This window comes from Camelus dromedarius, chromosome 5, assembly GCF_036321535.1.
Source record: "Camelus dromedarius isolate mCamDro1 chromosome 5, mCamDro1.pat, whole genome shotgun sequence".
NCBI lineage: Eukaryota > Metazoa > Chordata > Mammalia > Artiodactyla > Camelidae > Camelus > Camelus dromedarius.
The window spans coordinates 62,258,906-62,274,857 of record NC_087440.1 but is presented as its reverse complement, the minus strand read 5'-3'; the positions used below and the strand labels follow the sequence as shown (position 1 = coordinate 62,274,857).

Below are 15,952 nucleotides of genomic sequence, written 5' to 3'. Positions count from 1 at the left end.
ATCTAGGCTCTGGGAGCTCAGAATTCTCGGTGTAACACTTGTGGTGAGATCCTGATTGTTGAGATGCTGAGGCTGACTTCATGGAGAACAAATGGTGTTGCAGAGGATCCCCCCAGCCAATGGCCCCGGGACATCTGTGCACCATGCCTGTTTCCTTGCCTCTAGTGGGAACTCTCCCAGGGGGGCTTCTGTGACGATGAGAGTGACTCTCCCGAAAGGGACTGGTGCTCCGAGGAGCTGTGACAACAAGAAAGAGTCTGTCTTCCGGGCTCACGTCTTCCTCCAAGCCTCAAGGCTAGATTTCCCTGTGAGGCAGGGACTCTGGGGTGAGACCAATTGCCTGAGTGCCGTTCATGGTCAGGCCTTCATCAGGTTGTCAGGGAGAACTTACCCAAGCACAGCTCACAGACGTCACTCTTCCCTCGACCTTTCAAGACTGCCAGGAGCTGGCTTCCCCAAGAGAGGACTGGGCATCTCATGATGGATGAACAGTGGGAGTCCAGACTCCTGGGTCCCTTGTCTCTCCCTTCCAGAGTCTTAGAGGTTGATGTGGCTTCAGGGAAGTAACCAGCGCTTGTGAATGTGATGGATGGTGCCCCAGGGCTGAGAGCGCACTGGGCTATGGCCAGGTCACCTTTCAACCAGTGCCTGCTGGCTCCTGCTGCTGTCACCTCCTTGGCACCTGCCCCCAGCAGCAGTCTCCCCACCAGGCAGCCTGGAGCTTTCGTCGGCCACCAGAGGCTGGGCTCTGATGTCCTTAGGGGGAAGGGGTGTGGGTGTGGGTGTGGAGGCAGCAGCTGTGTTTCTTCTTGCCTGAGCAGGCTTTCCCAGTCCTTCCTCCCCTCCCCCTGTGAGGCCGAACCGAGCTGCTGGTTCAGGCATTTTGCAGTGAAGGCACATCATGTGTTTGTCCATAATGAGTAGATCTGGCCTGGAAAGAACGTCAGTTTTCCCCTGAACCTGGGCGTGTCTGTCTCCCCAGGATGCCTGAATCAGCGTGGCAGGGCTGTGTCTGCCTACAGTCTGGCGCCGCGCCCTGGTGCTCCAGGCTCCCTGGAGAAACTGGCTCTACGCTCTTTCTGGACATCTGTCCACCGCTGGGTGTGCCCAGTTCTCTGTGCTATGGTCCGACTGATCTTCCTGGCCCCGCTGCTCCAAAGGCTCCTTAGTTTGTCCTTGAAGTATTGTTTCACAGCATCCTAGACACTGATAGACCCAGGATGGGACTCAGTTAACATCAGAGGCATCTCAGAAATGGGGTTTGAAGCTGCTAGCTTGACCGCTGGGTGTCAGATCTGGATGAGGGAGTCGGTGTCTTCTCTTTTTAGTCTAATTCTGAGTGGCTGGCTCAGAGTCACCAAGAGATCAAGCAGCCGCCAGCTCCTCCAGGGCAGGGACCCAAGGAGCACAAGCCGGTGGTGGGAATGGCGAAGAAGTTCCTGATGCTGTGGACCAGGTCTCCCCTCCCTGTCCCAGGGGACCCTGCACACTCCCCACTCCTTTCCCCCTCACTTTACCTGGTGACTCTGCACCTGCTCTTGTTGTCTCCCCTGGTTCCCCGGGGGTCATCTCAGCTGGGTCTCAGTTGGCCCCTGGGGCAAAGTGCTGAGCCACTCTCCCCACCCCACCACCAACCCTGGGGGACCCTTCACTGCTCCAGCCTCAGCTCCTCCCTCACTCTTTCCTCTGTTCAGCAACAACTTCTGTTTTCTCTTTAGTCATCTGTCTCTGCTCACCCTAAGTTGCCATCTCTTCATCTCTTTGACTGCTCTCAACTCAGTGAACCATCTCTTTGTCTTCTCTTGCAAACAGCTATCTTCTGAGCAGCCTTCCCTACCTGTCTGCTGACAGCCCATCTCACCCAGAGGGTGAGAGCCCAGACATCAGATGCTGGATGGAAGGAAATAATTCTCAGCTGCAGAGACGGCCAGCTTCCCCCACCCCACAGTCTCACAGGGCTATTTGGTTGGCCATTCAGCAACAGTTTGGCCTCAAGCTCCTCTTCTGACCCCTTTCACGGGTGGCTCTGCCATGATGGTGCTGCCTCAGCCAATCAGCCACGTGTCTCACATAAGCCAGGCTCATCCCATTTAGACCGTGAACCCCATAGGATAGGCCCCTCTCTCTGGAGCAGTAGTACCACCCCTTCTCTTGCAGCAGGGTTTAGAGCAGAGTCTGGAACCAGACAGATTTGCATCTGCAACTCGCCACTCACTAACTGTGACTGGGGGCGAGTTACTTAATTCTCCCGGTCCCTCAGTTTCCCGTATCTGTAAAATAGGGATAGTGATACCTGCCTCGCAGAAAGGGCATGAGGATAGGAAAAAAAGAATGTAGGTGGAAGATCTGGCGCCCAGTAATTGATAACGTCTTCATTTTTTCCTTCATTTTTTTCCCTTCATCCTTCACTGCAGTCTTTCATCTTAAAATAAACATTCTCCATATGAATTCTAATATCCATTGCCAAAACCCTCCCAAACCACTCTTCCTGGAGTGCCCCTCTCTGGAGGCCCCCTTTGCACACACTCTGGGCTCAGTCCTTGTTGCCAGGTAGGTGGACAAGATCATGGTATGTCTGTGCTCAGTCTCTAGGGTGCGTCAACATGCCCTGGTTCTCATTTATCAGCATGTCCTTTAGAGAGAAGCTCATTTGTGTTTCCTTGTTTGTTAATGTATCTGAGTTCACTGAGCGTCTTCTAGAACCTCCAAAAGACCCTTTGGTCACACACCAGTTTATTTTCTCCTGGGAGCTGGAGAGATAGTTGTTTGTGAGCTGTCCCTCTGCGCCACCTGCTGGCTGGGCCTGGAAATACACCTTCAACACCTTTAGTCCAGGTAAGAAATGCATCCATCCTGCCCCTCTTCCCTTCACTTTCTTAAACCTCCTCTGGGGAGGTGACCTCTGCCTGTTTCCCCTACCCAAGCTAGTTTCCTAGCAAGGCAGGACTCTAAAAAGTCAAGCTTATGAGACTCTGCAAAGACTCTGAGGTGGCTATCCCCTGTCCGTTTAACTACAATCCTGTAAGGTCCTAAAAGGCTCTCTTGTCTGTCCTTCCCTCCCCTGATGCCACCCCCCACTCCCCGGCAGCCAATACTGCCTGTCCCCTGCCCTTCTCTGACATTGTGATCGAGGTAGTCTGCACACACACCCACCCACGTGTCCCCCAAACCAGAGAACCTGGCTCTGTGCTTATTCCAGGCCCTGTCCCTGGGCCATTCTCTCTCCTGCTGTCACTCGAGCCACTTATGGTCAAGTCTCTCTAGCAGTCCCAGCCTGACACCCAGAATTTCCTCCAAGTATCTGGATCTTCCTTTATTCAGAGTGTCCCCCCTGCTCCTCTGGGTGATGGTTGTAGGCTGGGCACCCCTTGGCAGTGTAGGTGTAATCCATGCGTCTTCCTGATGGCCTGAGGGCAAAAGCAGCAAGGCATCTGCAGGACAGCAAAGAGGCAAGAAGGCAGTCTTAGCTCATCTCAGCTACTCAGGGCCTTTTGGCAGAACCTGCCTGTCCCTGCAGCCAGCATCCCCTTCTGGTGCTCTGCTGTCCACAGTTCCCTCCACCTGTCGGGCAGGGCAGGATCTGTATCAGAGCGTGGTATGGTTCCAGGGGCAGTAGAACTGCCCCTCCTTCCCCAGCCGTGACCCCTCCCAGCTCTCTTAGAAGATACCACAAAGCATATTTACCCCTGAGGCCTATACAACAGGGCTTTTTTCCCCAAACCATACCCCTGTCTTTCTCCTCTGTGTCCCCTCCCCCAGCCCAGGAGGGAGAAAAGCCCTGCCAGCCCTGGGCCTGGGAGGAGCAACTGCCACCAAACACCCCCACCTCCCACCCTCTTTCTTGGCTCCTTCTCCTCAGGCCTCGGCCCTCAGGGGAGAGGGGAGACGGTACATTGTAAACTGTCTCCACGTGAACAGTCTAGAGCACAGAAGAGATCTATGTATACATTGAAAACTCCCATTTTCCAGAGCCAAACCATGACCTGGCCATTTAACTTTTGATCACACTGGTCTTGGCCTCTGAATGTCCCAGCCAGGGAATGTGGGTCAGGTGTCCATGAGGAGGAGGCAGAAGAAAGGTGAGATTAAGTTGGGAGGCAGTCCTGGAAAACTCCACCTGTATTTTCAGGGGAGAGTTCCTGAAAGGAGGAAGCATGAAAATGGAAGTGAAGAAAGAAAATATGTTCACACAGTCCTCTAGGAAAACCATTCCCAGGAAGGTAGAGGCTGAGTGAGATGGTTGAACTTAGCTGCCCAGCATCTGCTGCAGCATCTTCCCAGAGGCCCCAGGGCGGGTGCCAGGAGGAGCAGCACAGCCAGAGAGGAGGGACATGAAAGGAGGCTTCACTTTCTGCCTTGACAGTCTACCTCCCCCACCTTTATGCCCCAGTCAGAGGGTTGGCCTGATCGGGCCCACAGAAGGACCCCAAAGCCAGGCTTCCAGACCCTCTCTGCCCTTTCTGCCCTTCCTCCCTGCTGGAGGATGATCTAGGCTGGGCTGTGGAGCCTCCAGCTCCTTGTGGTCAATTCTGGCTCATTGCTGACACTCAAAGATTTAAATACGGCAAGATGGATAAAGACAGATGTGGCCCAGCCACAACTCTCAAGGGGCTCTAAGACAGGAAAAGATGAGAACCCTAAAGATGGGCTAAAATCTCAGGACTATCCAATTCTGAAGTACATGCTCTTAATTGTCTCTGTTATCTATTGGCTGTGTGACCTTGGGTAAGTCTCTTAACCTCTCTGAGCATAGATTTTCTCATTGATTGAAGGTTTAGACTAGGGGTAATGGTTTTCAAACTTTCCCAGCCATATTATCCTTTCTTTCAGTGAGATCTTACGGGAACCCAACATAACTGTTTATTGAACAGTCCTAGTCTGATGGGATGCAAACATGACCAGCTTTACCTTTCTTCCAACCACTGCTTTCAAACGTCTCCACTGAGCTTCCCTTCCTATTTCTTAGTGCCACCTCAGGCAGCCCTTGGTCCTGTTAGCTGTTTGAAAGTCTAACCCATCTGTTTCAGTTTGAAACTTCACTCTGATGTCCAGTATGGAGCCCACATCCTCCCATTCTCCGTTTCTCTATTATCTTGGGTTTAAGGATCCGCAAGGTGGAGCACAGGGTCTGCTTTTTTCTGGCTCCTCCCCAACACTCTTCTGTGCCTCCATCTTCAGTTGGAGCAGGGGGTAGAAAAGGGGGCAGTCTCTTTACTGCCTAAGCAGCTTTGGTCCTCCTGGGCTGTCAGTGCCCTTGGTCCTTCAAGTGTCCAGACAACACCTGCTTGGGGGCCTCTAGGACCCTTCCCACCTGGTGCTGTAAGGTCTCCAGCAGTCAGGCCTTTGAGACAGAGTTCTGGGTCTCCAGTAGGCTGCCCTCCTTGGTGCTCATTTGGCCCATGGGAGACCCACCCATTCTTGCCCTGCACCTGGAGGCTAGCTGACCCAATCTGTTGTGCCCTCTCTTCTGCTGCAGCAGGCAAGAGGGCGAATAAGCAAGAAGGTACCCAGTTGGGGAACGTTAGGTCTGCTTCTGCCTCTCATGGGCACCTGACAACACAGCACGTGGCTTCACTGGAGGCCCCTCACTTGGCTTGGGCAAGGGCTGGGAGCATCCCGCTCTCCACAGGGAAGTGCAAGGAGGTGAAAGTCGTAGGCCTTCCCTGTGGCAGTGACTCCTTAGGTGGTGGTTTGCCACCCCTGCAGCACATTAGAGTGCATGAAAAGCTTATTAAGAGATACCAATGTGCTGACACCACTCCAGGCCAGTTAACTCAGCATCTTGAGGATGGGTCTTGGGCATATAGTGTTAAAGCTCCTGAGATGATTGAAACAAGCAATGTCCTCCTTCAGCAAATCCCTGCCAGATGACGGGGCAGGAGCAGTTAGTCCTGCACCATGACCCGGGAGGGTCTGGGTCTCCCTTTAATTTCCATATTGTTATTTCTGCATTGTTTCTAACTTCTTTTGTGGAGGTACTGGGATTGAAGCCAGGACCTCATGCATGCTAAGCATGTGCTGTACCACTGAGCTATACCCATCCCCTGGGTCTCCCTTTAGAAGGTGGTAGGGGAGACTTAGGGCCTGGTGCCCTTAGCTTTGGGGTTTTAGACACAATTGGAAGGTACCAGAAGAGCTTCCATACCACATCGTAGTACAAATGTTTTCCAAACCTGTCTTAGAAGCAGAGCCCTTTCTTCGTTTGAAATCTGGCCAGAGCCCATGTGTACCACAGTTGGAGTTGGAGTATCTGGCTGAAGCAGGAGTGGGGGCCTAGAGCTGGGAAGTGAGCAGTACCAGAAAGCCCCTGGGTGAGATCCCCAGGCAGGCCCCTTCAGCTCACCCTCTGGACCTCCTGTGGCTGTTAGACTGGAGATGGGGTACTGGGAATGGAGCCAGAGACCTGGGCAGGATCTAAGGGAAGCAGGCAAGGTGGGTACCCACAGCAGGTGGAAAGAGGGCTGGGAGAGGCACAGGGCATAGGAGAAAGGAACCATACTCAGGTGGGGCCTGCTGACTTCCCAGTTCTGCAGAGTAGCCACCCCTGGGTCTGAACCCCCAGCCAGGTGTGCTCCTCCCATGTGCCCCTGAGCAGGGGGAAGAAGAGAGGCCGTGGCCTCAGGACCAGCAGCTGCCACCCCTGCCAGGGCTGCACGAGGAAGGGCAGGAGGAGAAATCCAGTGCAGATGAGAGGCCAGCCACAGAGCCCCTCTTCAAGGTCCTGGACACGCCTCTGAGTGAGGGCGACGAGCCTACAACACTGCCAGCCCCGCGGGACCACGCGCACAGTGTGCAGATGGAGGGCTACCTGGGCCGCAAGCATGACCTGGAGGGGCCCAACAAGAAGGCATCCAACAGGTGTGCGGGGGAGGGGCCGCAGGGCACGAAGGGAGGGTGGGCAGCTCCCCGGGACTCCACCAACAGATCCTGGGCAGCATGAGTATGTTTGGGGGTGAGGGTGCCCCTGCCTCTGGTCTGAGAGCTCCGGGGCACCCTCTGGGCCGGCCCAGAGGCTACTTGGCTTGATGGGAAAAGCCTGTCTTTAGTTCCGGTCCTGAGTTCAAATCCTATAACCTCGTACAAGTGATTTACTCAGGCTCTCACTTGTAAAATGGGGCTGAAGATGGTAGCAGGCCTCTTCCGTGCAGATGCCTTGCCTGGTGCAGAGCAGGAACTCAGTGAACACTAGCTGTTTACTGAGGGCCGGGTAACAGGTAGGTCTTGGTACTAACAACACATCCTTGACCAAGTCCCACTTTTTACCCAATCTGGGCCTCAGTTTCCCCAGTGGTAAAACAGGAGAGGAGGAGTTGACTTAAATGCCTTTCTAGAGGTTCCTCCCAGTAACTAAATGACCCTGAGGAGTTGTCAGAGGCTCTGCCCCTTCCTGACCCTGCGGCAGTCATGCCCTTGGGTGTGGTCTATCCAGGGATGCCGCTACCCAAGGTCTCTGGGGGCCTCTGCCATCAGGCAGCAGTTCAGGGTCCCAGAGAAACAGGGCAGCATCTGGAGGTTGAAACCAGCTTCCTCCTCTTCCTTCTCCCTCCCTCGGTTCCAGGGCCAACTGGCAGCATACAGAGAGAGCGAGCCTAACTAGGGGACCCACCAAAGCTAATTCAAGTTCCAAAAATGAATTTGGGGGACAACCACCCTGAAGAGCTTTACTGCTTATGTGGAAAGTCTGCAGGAAAGGGGGAAACTAGCATTTACTAAGTACCTACTACGTGCCGGGCGTTATGTCAGGACTGATCAAATCTTCATAACTACCCTGTGATACTGAGGTTTCCATTTTCCAGATGTGGAAATGGTCTCAGAGAGGCTAAGTCACTTGTCCAAGGCAGGATTTTACTCCAAGACCAGCTCCTCCTTAGCAACTGCCTTACTTGGGCTACAAGCTCAAAGAAGGTGGTGAGGGCCAGAGGAAAGACCCCAGAGCTGGTGTCAGAATCTGGGCTTCGTGGAATGGCTCTGTAGCCAGCCTTGTATGGGTCAAGTAGTCTCTTCAACCTTCCTCCCTATGTGCCCTGCTGGTTCTCCATCTTTCTGCTCTCCAGAGGGAGGGAGAAGGGCAGAAGAGGAGGAAAAAGAGCTTAATGTTTCTCAGCGCTCATTACTGTGAAAGTGCAAAATGTTCTCCATTTGTCAGAAAAGGAGCTCAAGGACTTGCGCTTATGAGCTTACCATTCTCACCAAACATGACCAGTTGAGATGAGCCTTGATTTGCAAAAATACGTTTCTTTAAAAAGTGCTAGTATAATATCTTGGGCATGTATCATCAAAACAAAATATTACCACCACCCAAACAAAACCCTGCTCTGTTCACTTTACAGTTCTGTAGCGAGAATCAAACATGCTGGTGGCTATGGAAATGCTTTGTTTACATGGTTGGTCTTAGACTCAATAATTTTCTGTCTAGAAATATATCTCAAGACAAGATCAGAGTTACAGGCAAAGATTTAAGCATAAGAATGTTTATCATTTTGCTATTTAAACTGTGGATAAATTTTCTGGTATTAAAAGGTCCACGAATAAAGGAATTATTATATGATAGGATATCATATAGCTATTCAAAATTATTTTTAAGACATACTTGAGAATATGGGGAAATACTCTTGATAAAGTATTAAACTAAAAAGTAGGACATCAAATTGAATGTACAATATAATCCAATTTTAGCTGTGAATAAAAGACTAGAAGGAAATACATAAAATGTTAATAATTAGCTTTTAGTAGTGGAATTACATGCAAATGATATTTATTTCCAATTTTTTTTAACAGTAAAATGTGTTACTATTTATCAGGGCAAAATTTGTAATAAAGAAAAAAGCTTAAGGAACTAATTACAGAGATGCTGTATCAGGACTGTAGGTGACCTGCCTCTCTGCATCTTTGCAGGTCTTGGAACAACCTGTACTGTGTGCTCAGGAACAGCGAGCTGACCTTCTATAAAGATGCCAAGAACCTGGCTCTGGGGGTGCCCTACCACGGGGAAGAGCCCCTGGCCCTGAGACACGCCATCTGTGAGATTGCTGCCAACTACAAGAAGAAGAAACACGTCTTCAAGCTGAGGTGAGGCCCCTCCTGACCACTGTCCCTTCCCTGCTGGCTCGATTTGGCAGTAAGTGAATGGACAGAGGCCCACTGTTTGTGACCAGCTCCAGGCCTGAGTTGCCCCTCAGGGATTTTTTCAATCAAAGAGGCTGGTGGTCCTGACTTTTGCCTCTCTCAGAAGGTGCTGCGCTGCCTGACGGGGTTCTGGTCATGGGAAGGCTCAGGGGGCTGTGGGATCAGAGCCTACCCTCTGCCCAGGCAGAGGGCTCCAGAGGTGGCCACGTGGCAGGAAACCCTTTGTCCTCCTAGGCTGAGCAATGGGAGCGAGTGGCTCTTCCACGGCAAGGATGAGGTAAGTGCAGGGCCTCCTAGCCCAGACCCCCGCCCACAAAGGGGCAGGTGGAAGAGACCCAAGCCACCTGACCTCAAGGCTTCCTCAGAAGGGGTTGTCCTAGGGGCACCCCGTGCTTTGCAGGACCTAACCCTCCCACCCTGCAGGAGGAGATGCTGTCCTGGCTGCAGGGCGTGAGCACCGCCATCAATGAGTCCCAGAGCATCCGTGTCAAGGCACAGAGCCTGCCCCTGCCCTCCAGCACCGGCCCCGACGCCAGCCTGGGCAAGAAAGAGAAGGAGAAGAGATTCAGCTTCTTCCCCAAAAAGAAGTAGCCTCTTGGCCGCCCCGCGGATGAAGCCGGCTCATCGGTACATGGGGGCCGAGCGCCCCCCTCAGCCACCCTGGCCGGGCTGGGGCGCCGTCGGCCTTGAGCTCGGCCGGGTCCTCCTCCCGCCTGCGCCCGGCCGCCCGCTGCCTGCCGCCTGCCTGCTCCGAGCCGCCGGGCCGGGTCCGGGCCTCCGCTGCACTGCAATAGCTGCCTTCGTCCGCCCGGCCCGACGTCTGCCTCCGCGCCCTCCGCCGCCCCGCAGCCCCGGCGCCCAGCTGAGGGCGAGCGCGGGCTCCCGGGACAGGGCTCCCAGCTCCGCCCGCCCACGGGGCCTCCGGGCCTGGGAGCAGGAACGGTTTTCCAAGGCCCACGCCCTCCTCTCCCAGCCCCCTCCCCCTGCGCCGTTCCCGCACAAGCTGGAGAAGGCTGGCGGGGTTCCTTAGACTCTGCCCACTCCCAAAGCAAGTCTTGCTTGGGGTCACCTCCCACTTGGTCGCAGCCAGGGAAGGGGAAAGGGAAGAGGACGCTAGAAATGCCTGATGTTCCCCTTAGGGGCGTGAGGAAGGAGCTTTCATATAGCTCTGGGCCAGGGGCCGCTGGGGGCTGAGGGGACACAGCCTCCTCCCCACTGGGCTTCTCACCTCAGGGGCCACTGCAGCCCCTCCCCCCGCCTCCTCCCACCAAAAGTGGGACGGGGTTCCTCCAAGGTCAGTGGGTTCTAAGGGCAAGGGGCCTCCCGCTGCCACCACAGCACTTGTAGGGAGGATCGGTAAGCTCTCAAGCCAGCCCCGTCTTTTTAAACTAGTTAGTTTAGGGCTCAGGCGGGAAGGAGGCAGACAGGTCTCCACAGTACCTGAGGCTCTGCCTCTCCAATCTGGGACCCTCCCCTACTCCGGGACCCTCCCCTACTCCCAGTAGCTGCCAAACCAGCAATATCCCACTCAGACCCAGGGCCCCTTAGGGAGACAGTGCAGGTCCCAAGCTACGTGATGGACAAACACCTCAGCACCTGGCATAGAGCATCCCAAAGCCAAATACCCAATGTGTCCTATCTGCAGCTGGTACCATCTGAGGGTGCTGGCTGGACTGACAGCAAAGCTCATGACCTGTCATCCTGGGGTGGCAAATGTGGCCACATCTGGGTATTGCCACCCATGTAACCACCCCCAGACAGCTGGGACAAATGCTGAGGCCAGAGCCATGAAGGTATGGCACCCTTTGCTCAGCTCGCCCAAAGGTCCTGGCCTTGAGCCTTGGATGGGGGGTTACATGGGTACCTAACCCCCTACCCCAGGCACAGCCAAACGGGGCCCTGTAACCTCTATCCCCAGGGATAGCCTTCCCCGTGCTCTAAGGTCAGATTTCTGTAGGGAAGATTCCACTGGCTCCATAAGGATTTTCTCCACCACTCTCTGAAAGCAATACAGCTCCAGCCCAGCATCTTAACTGGGGCAAGATCCAAAAGAGGGGTCAAGTTGCGGGAGCAGGCACCTTCTCTGGGCAGACCACAAAGGTCCCTGGGCCTGCAGTTGCTGTTTCCATCACCTTCCCCATGGGAAAGAGCCTTAGCACACTGAGATGATCCCCCGGAAGTGGGTGAGGCTCAGGTAAAAGCCGCAGGCGTAGGCATCCAGAGTTACGAGGCCTCCTCAGGAGCCCTTAGCATTCGAGATCACCACCACCGTCTCAGGGGAAGGCCGTTTCAGCAGATGAGAACCACAGGAGGGAAGTTCTCTGATGGAGCCTGGCAGGTGGTCCCACCTCTGAAGCCAAGGGTCTTCATTTGGCCTCTCTGCATCTAACTACATGGCCCTCTGTGCATCCACAGGGAACCTAATCTATCCCACTCACCAGCCTCCTTCTACACCTAGGGAAACCAAGGCAAGAGGCGGTGAGGTGATGACACTCACCTGGCAATAAAGGCCTCTGGTGATCCGAGGGCATGTCCTGCTCCAGGGCAGATAGCATGTTCCTTGCTGAAGAGCAGATGGTGGCGAGTTTCCCTCAACTGTTTCCATGGGCCAGTCTTTAGGGAGCCAAAAGACTAGGGGCCACCCTCTCCCCTCCACATGTGCCAAAGCAGCACCTAAAGTGAGGAATTTCAGCAGGCAATTCCACAGCCCCAGTAATGAACGGGCCCCAAAGAAGAGCTAGGATTTCCCGGCCCCTAGACTGGGCAGCCAGTTGCATGTGACCCACATCAACTGCCAGTCCCTCCCACATCCCTCCCGTATCACATAGGCCCCAAGACAACCAACTGGACTGAAACTGCAGGCACCCAGCTCTGGGACTCCGTGCCGTGTTGGGGGCTAAGCTCCTGGTGCCCTGGCAAGATTTCTTTTTTTCCTGCTTACATTTTCTACTTTGCAGTCTTTTCTTTAACAGTATCCCAAAACTAGGTTGACACAGCTCCAGTCCACACCAGCATACCAGGCTTCCTCCCCAGGGCAGTTTAGAGGAAGCTCTTTCCGGGCATGGTCAGACGGTCCTCCTTCCCTCTCTCCTTCCCCTTTGTCCCCTGGCCTCAACTGACTGAGGGGGGGGGAGGGGGCACCCTCGGGCTTCCCTCCCACTAGTAGCACTCATGACAGGAGGCCTGTCGGTGGCTCATCTTCCCCGCCACACCAGTCCTCCTTCCTGCCCATCGGAGAGCAGAGTCCCCAAGGCTGATCCTGGCTCTCACAGCTCCCTTCAGTGGGAGGGGGCAGAGATCCAGAGGACCCCGTGGCTCAGTTCCTTGGATAAGCAAGCTCAGGGAGGATGCAAGGGAGGAGGTGGCTGCAGAGGACTGCAACCCTGATGGGCAGACCATGCAAACTGGGGCTGGCCCTGGGGTCGGCTGGGCCTTGTCCTCCACCTGCTCAAACGTGCTTCCACCAGAGGAAACCCATTTACTAGTTTTTCTAATAAATCAATAATGCTCCTAATTTCTCTGTTTCTATTTGACTGCCTTACTTCTCTTTGAACTGGGCCAAAGGGGGCTGGCTGAGTGAGGCAGGAACTTGTGTCCACAGGACCACCATGGACACAGAGGGACAGCCGAATTCTCTGGCTTGTTCCTGGAGTCTCATGGGGAACAACTCTGCCAGCACCCAGGTCCTGTGCTTCACCTGAGACCCTGAGGAAAGCTCACTCGTTCATGCTATTCATCCATCTCAAGGGCCTGCTGTTTTCCCCATGGAGCTCAGGACAGAGGTCTCAGTCTTCAATGAACATCAGAATCCACATGCCTGGGGTTCATCTCCAGGGGGGCAGTTTCAATTGGCCTGGGTGGATGAAACCCAGGCATCAGCATTTTCCAAAAAGTCCCCTCCCCTGATGATTCTAACGGGCAGCTGGTAAGAACCACTGAGCTAGTCTGAGGGCCCCAGGCATACCTGGGGAAGGTGTTTGCTGCTACTTCCCAGGCCTCACACTTCGAAGAGTCTGAGAGTTTGAGAAGCAACAACTCATCCATCTCCTTCCATTTGTAGAGGAGGACAAAGCAAGCGTTTAGGTGACCCAGCTAGTTAAACACAGGGCTGGGTCTCCTGACTCCCACTCCAGTGTTTGTGGCTACTCATTCATACCAGAGATTTGCCTTGTAGGAGCCAGCTCTCTCCTCAGTGTCGGTACAAGTGGCCACAGACTATTCAGGGCAGCTGACAGAGCAGCTGGACTAGCCCTGCTCTGCCTGCTCTGCTCAGGAAAGGCCTCCATTTGCCTCTGATCTTCCCATGGCCTCATGAGACTCAGCAGACCCACCTTCAGGCTAAGTCTGCCCTCCTAGATCAGAAGACTCACAGGGCCCTGGCCTGTAGGAACACCTGCAGGAGAGCTCTACCACCTGGCCCTGCAGCCCCACCCCTCCCAGGCCCCAGCCAGAAGAAGCAAGGCAAAGCAAGGCAAAACAAGGCTGGTCCACCAAGGAAAGGGGGCAAAAAACCCAGTTAGAAATAGGAAGGCATTCCTACCCCTTTTGAATCAAAGACATTTTTGAGGAAGGGATGAAGACTGAGCGTTCATCCCAGAAAAAATGCACTTGCCTTCCTCACCCAATACTGGAACCCATCAAAGACATCTCTAGGTTCCAAGTTTAGAATCCATGCCTCCTAGGAAATGTCTCCTGGAAACTAGAGAAGGAGAAAAAAATAAAAGGCACCAGACATGGAAACGTCTGCCTGTTAGAAAAATGTTCCTCCACCACCACCACCCCTTTCAATCCAACTTTGGCCCTTGGGGAAAAGAGCTAAAGGCTAGCATGGAGCCCCCGACCCCACCCCAGACAGGACGCCAGACTATGAGCAAACATAAGTCCATGGCAGTAGAAGTAGCAGAGAGCAAGTTCCCTCCCACACATCCTGCTGCCCCAGCTTCCCTGCACCGGCACCTGGTGCCATGTGCTTCATGAGCATGGATGCAAAGGAGTGAGTGTGGAAGCAACAGGCCCACGCCCCGCCCCCCTAAGACAGGCCCTGGGCACAATCTCACCTTAACCCAGCCAGACCCCAGGAAGGAGGCCACACACAGGTCGGTTGGTCAGCAGTGGTTATTACACCATTGGCAAATAATGAAATGTGTATACATTAGCGACAACCACAGGGGCCAGCGAGGCAACCCACAGAAGTACCTGAATGGAGTCCACAACATTCTTCCCAGGCAGGGACTCAACAACAGAACACACACACAGGCGAGCACACTAACACACCACAGGATGGAAAGCAATAAATTATGGGCCTCATTCCTGCCTGGATCCTAAGAAAAGGCACAGTTGAAGAGCAAAGCCTCCCCAGGCCACCTTCCCGTGTGTCCCATGGTCAGGCCCTCAGTCTGGCTGGCCTGAGCAGGGCTTGCTCTCCCTGGGAAGAAGTGAGCTGAAATATTTGGCTTCTTACCAGAGAAGAACTATATACAAGGGAAGTGGCTACACTGGCCTCAGAGGGAAAAAGGGCTCGTCTGGGCCTGTGGAAAGTCACCGGCATGTTCACAGCAGATGAAGACACTTGCTAGGTACACCAGGGCACTCTCCCAGGGGCGGCCTTTCTGAGGGCCCCGGGCAGGGCTCAGGTGAGCAGGGAGCCCTGGCTACGGGCAAGGATGCCAAAGTTCCTCATCCCCCAGCACGGCTGCTCCCTCCTCCAGGACTCAGAGTCAACCTACGGAGTTCAAGGCTTGGAATCTCTCTCTCAGGCTCCTCACTCTACCCTGCTGGCTTGGGTCCGCAGGGTCCCTGGGACCCTCTTCCTTAGGCCGATTCTCTGCAGATTCCTGGAACTTCTGACCCTGCCTCTGCCCCTCCACAGCTGCTGGTGAGCTTGGTCCCTGCCTGCTGGTTGCCTCCAGTCCCACAGCCGGGCTGGGCCGCGGCCCCTTCTCCATGACAATCACTCGCCGGTTGTCCTCCAGGGTGAGGTCTGCGGTGACATACAGGGCCTCCTCCCCATCCGACCCCCTTGAGGGTGGCCCCCCCAGAGGCTGGGGCTGAGCGGCCTCTGGGCCCACTGGGCCCCTCTTGGCTTTCAGGCTGCAGCAACGGCCCACTCTGCCTGACAGAGGCGGCTCCATCATGTTCTCCGGCAGCGAGCGGCTCCGGTTGACGGGCAGGCTGCGGGGCCGGCCGCCCTTGGCCTGGAGCGCCTCATCATGGGAGGTGTACTTGGAGCAGAGCTCCCGCACGTCGGGCCAATTGAAGGTCTCCATGTCAAAGGGGCTTCGGGGGGAGGGCCAGGACCCAGGCGCGGTGGTCTTCGGGCTAGCAGCTGAGGGGCTGAAGGAGAAATGTCGTGGCGACGTCTCCTGGGCAGAGCCGGACTTGGGTGGGCTGTGCTCCAGGGCCATGGGCTGCTCATGGTTGAAGAGAGACAGCACCAGCTTCCTCTTACCTGTGAGGAGAGAGGGGCTGCCTGCATCACTGTGGGAAGCGAGGGGAGGATGGGAAGACTCTGAACTGGCTTCAACTGCCCTTCCGGGCAAGGCTGATTGTCGGGGTTTAGGGTGTAACAGAAGAAAAATCTCATTTACCACCCACGACCCCCTTATCCTTATGAGAGAGAAATGGGAAGAATGAAAAAAGGCAGGGACGAAGGATGGGTGTCAAAGGAAGAGACGACAGCTTCTGCTGTCCTGAAAAAGAAAGGACCATAGCCCCATTTCCTACAAAGGTCTCTGCTCCACAGAAAGGTCTTGGAGCAGCTCTAAGGCTCACCCCAGCCCTCTTTTTTGGCAGAGGTTCTTTAAGGGTCACTTTCCCAGAAGCCACC

At 54.7% G+C, this 15,952-nt stretch overlaps 2 protein-coding genes across 14 annotated transcripts in view; one reads left to right on the top strand and one right to left on the bottom strand.

The window, feature by feature from the left end:
- SPTB (spectrin beta, erythrocytic) overlaps positions 1 to 12,634 on the top strand; it is a 114,433-nt gene extending 101,799 nt beyond the window's left edge. Inside the window, exons 33-36 of one of the 2 annotated variants that reach the window (XM_031453874.2) lie at positions 6,596 to 6,858; positions 8,896 to 9,069; positions 9,361 to 9,403; positions 9,550 to 12,634. In XM_031453874.2, the coding sequence (XP_031309734.1) occupies positions 6,596 to 6,858; positions 8,896 to 9,069; positions 9,361 to 9,403; positions 9,550 to 9,717 (648 nt within the window). In that variant the 3' untranslated portion in view covers positions 9,718 to 12,634. Of the gene's footprint in view, positions 1 to 6,595; positions 6,859 to 8,895; positions 9,070 to 9,360 lie in introns of both variants that reach the window. The other variant, XM_064486027.1, reaches the window with a different exon arrangement.
- A 1,589-nt stretch (positions 12,635 to 14,223) lies between these two features.
- PLEKHG3 (pleckstrin homology and RhoGEF domain containing G3) overlaps positions 14,224 to 15,952 on the bottom strand; it is a 39,716-nt gene continuing 37,987 nt past the window's right edge. For all 12 annotated transcript variants that reach the window (XM_064486037.1, XM_064486036.1, XM_064486029.1 and 9 more), the window contains one exon: positions 14,224 to 15,574. In XM_064486037.1, coding sequence (XP_064342107.1) covers positions 14,844 to 15,574 — 731 coding nt within the window. In that variant the 3' untranslated portion in view covers positions 14,224 to 14,843. The remainder of the gene's footprint in view (positions 15,575 to 15,952) is intronic.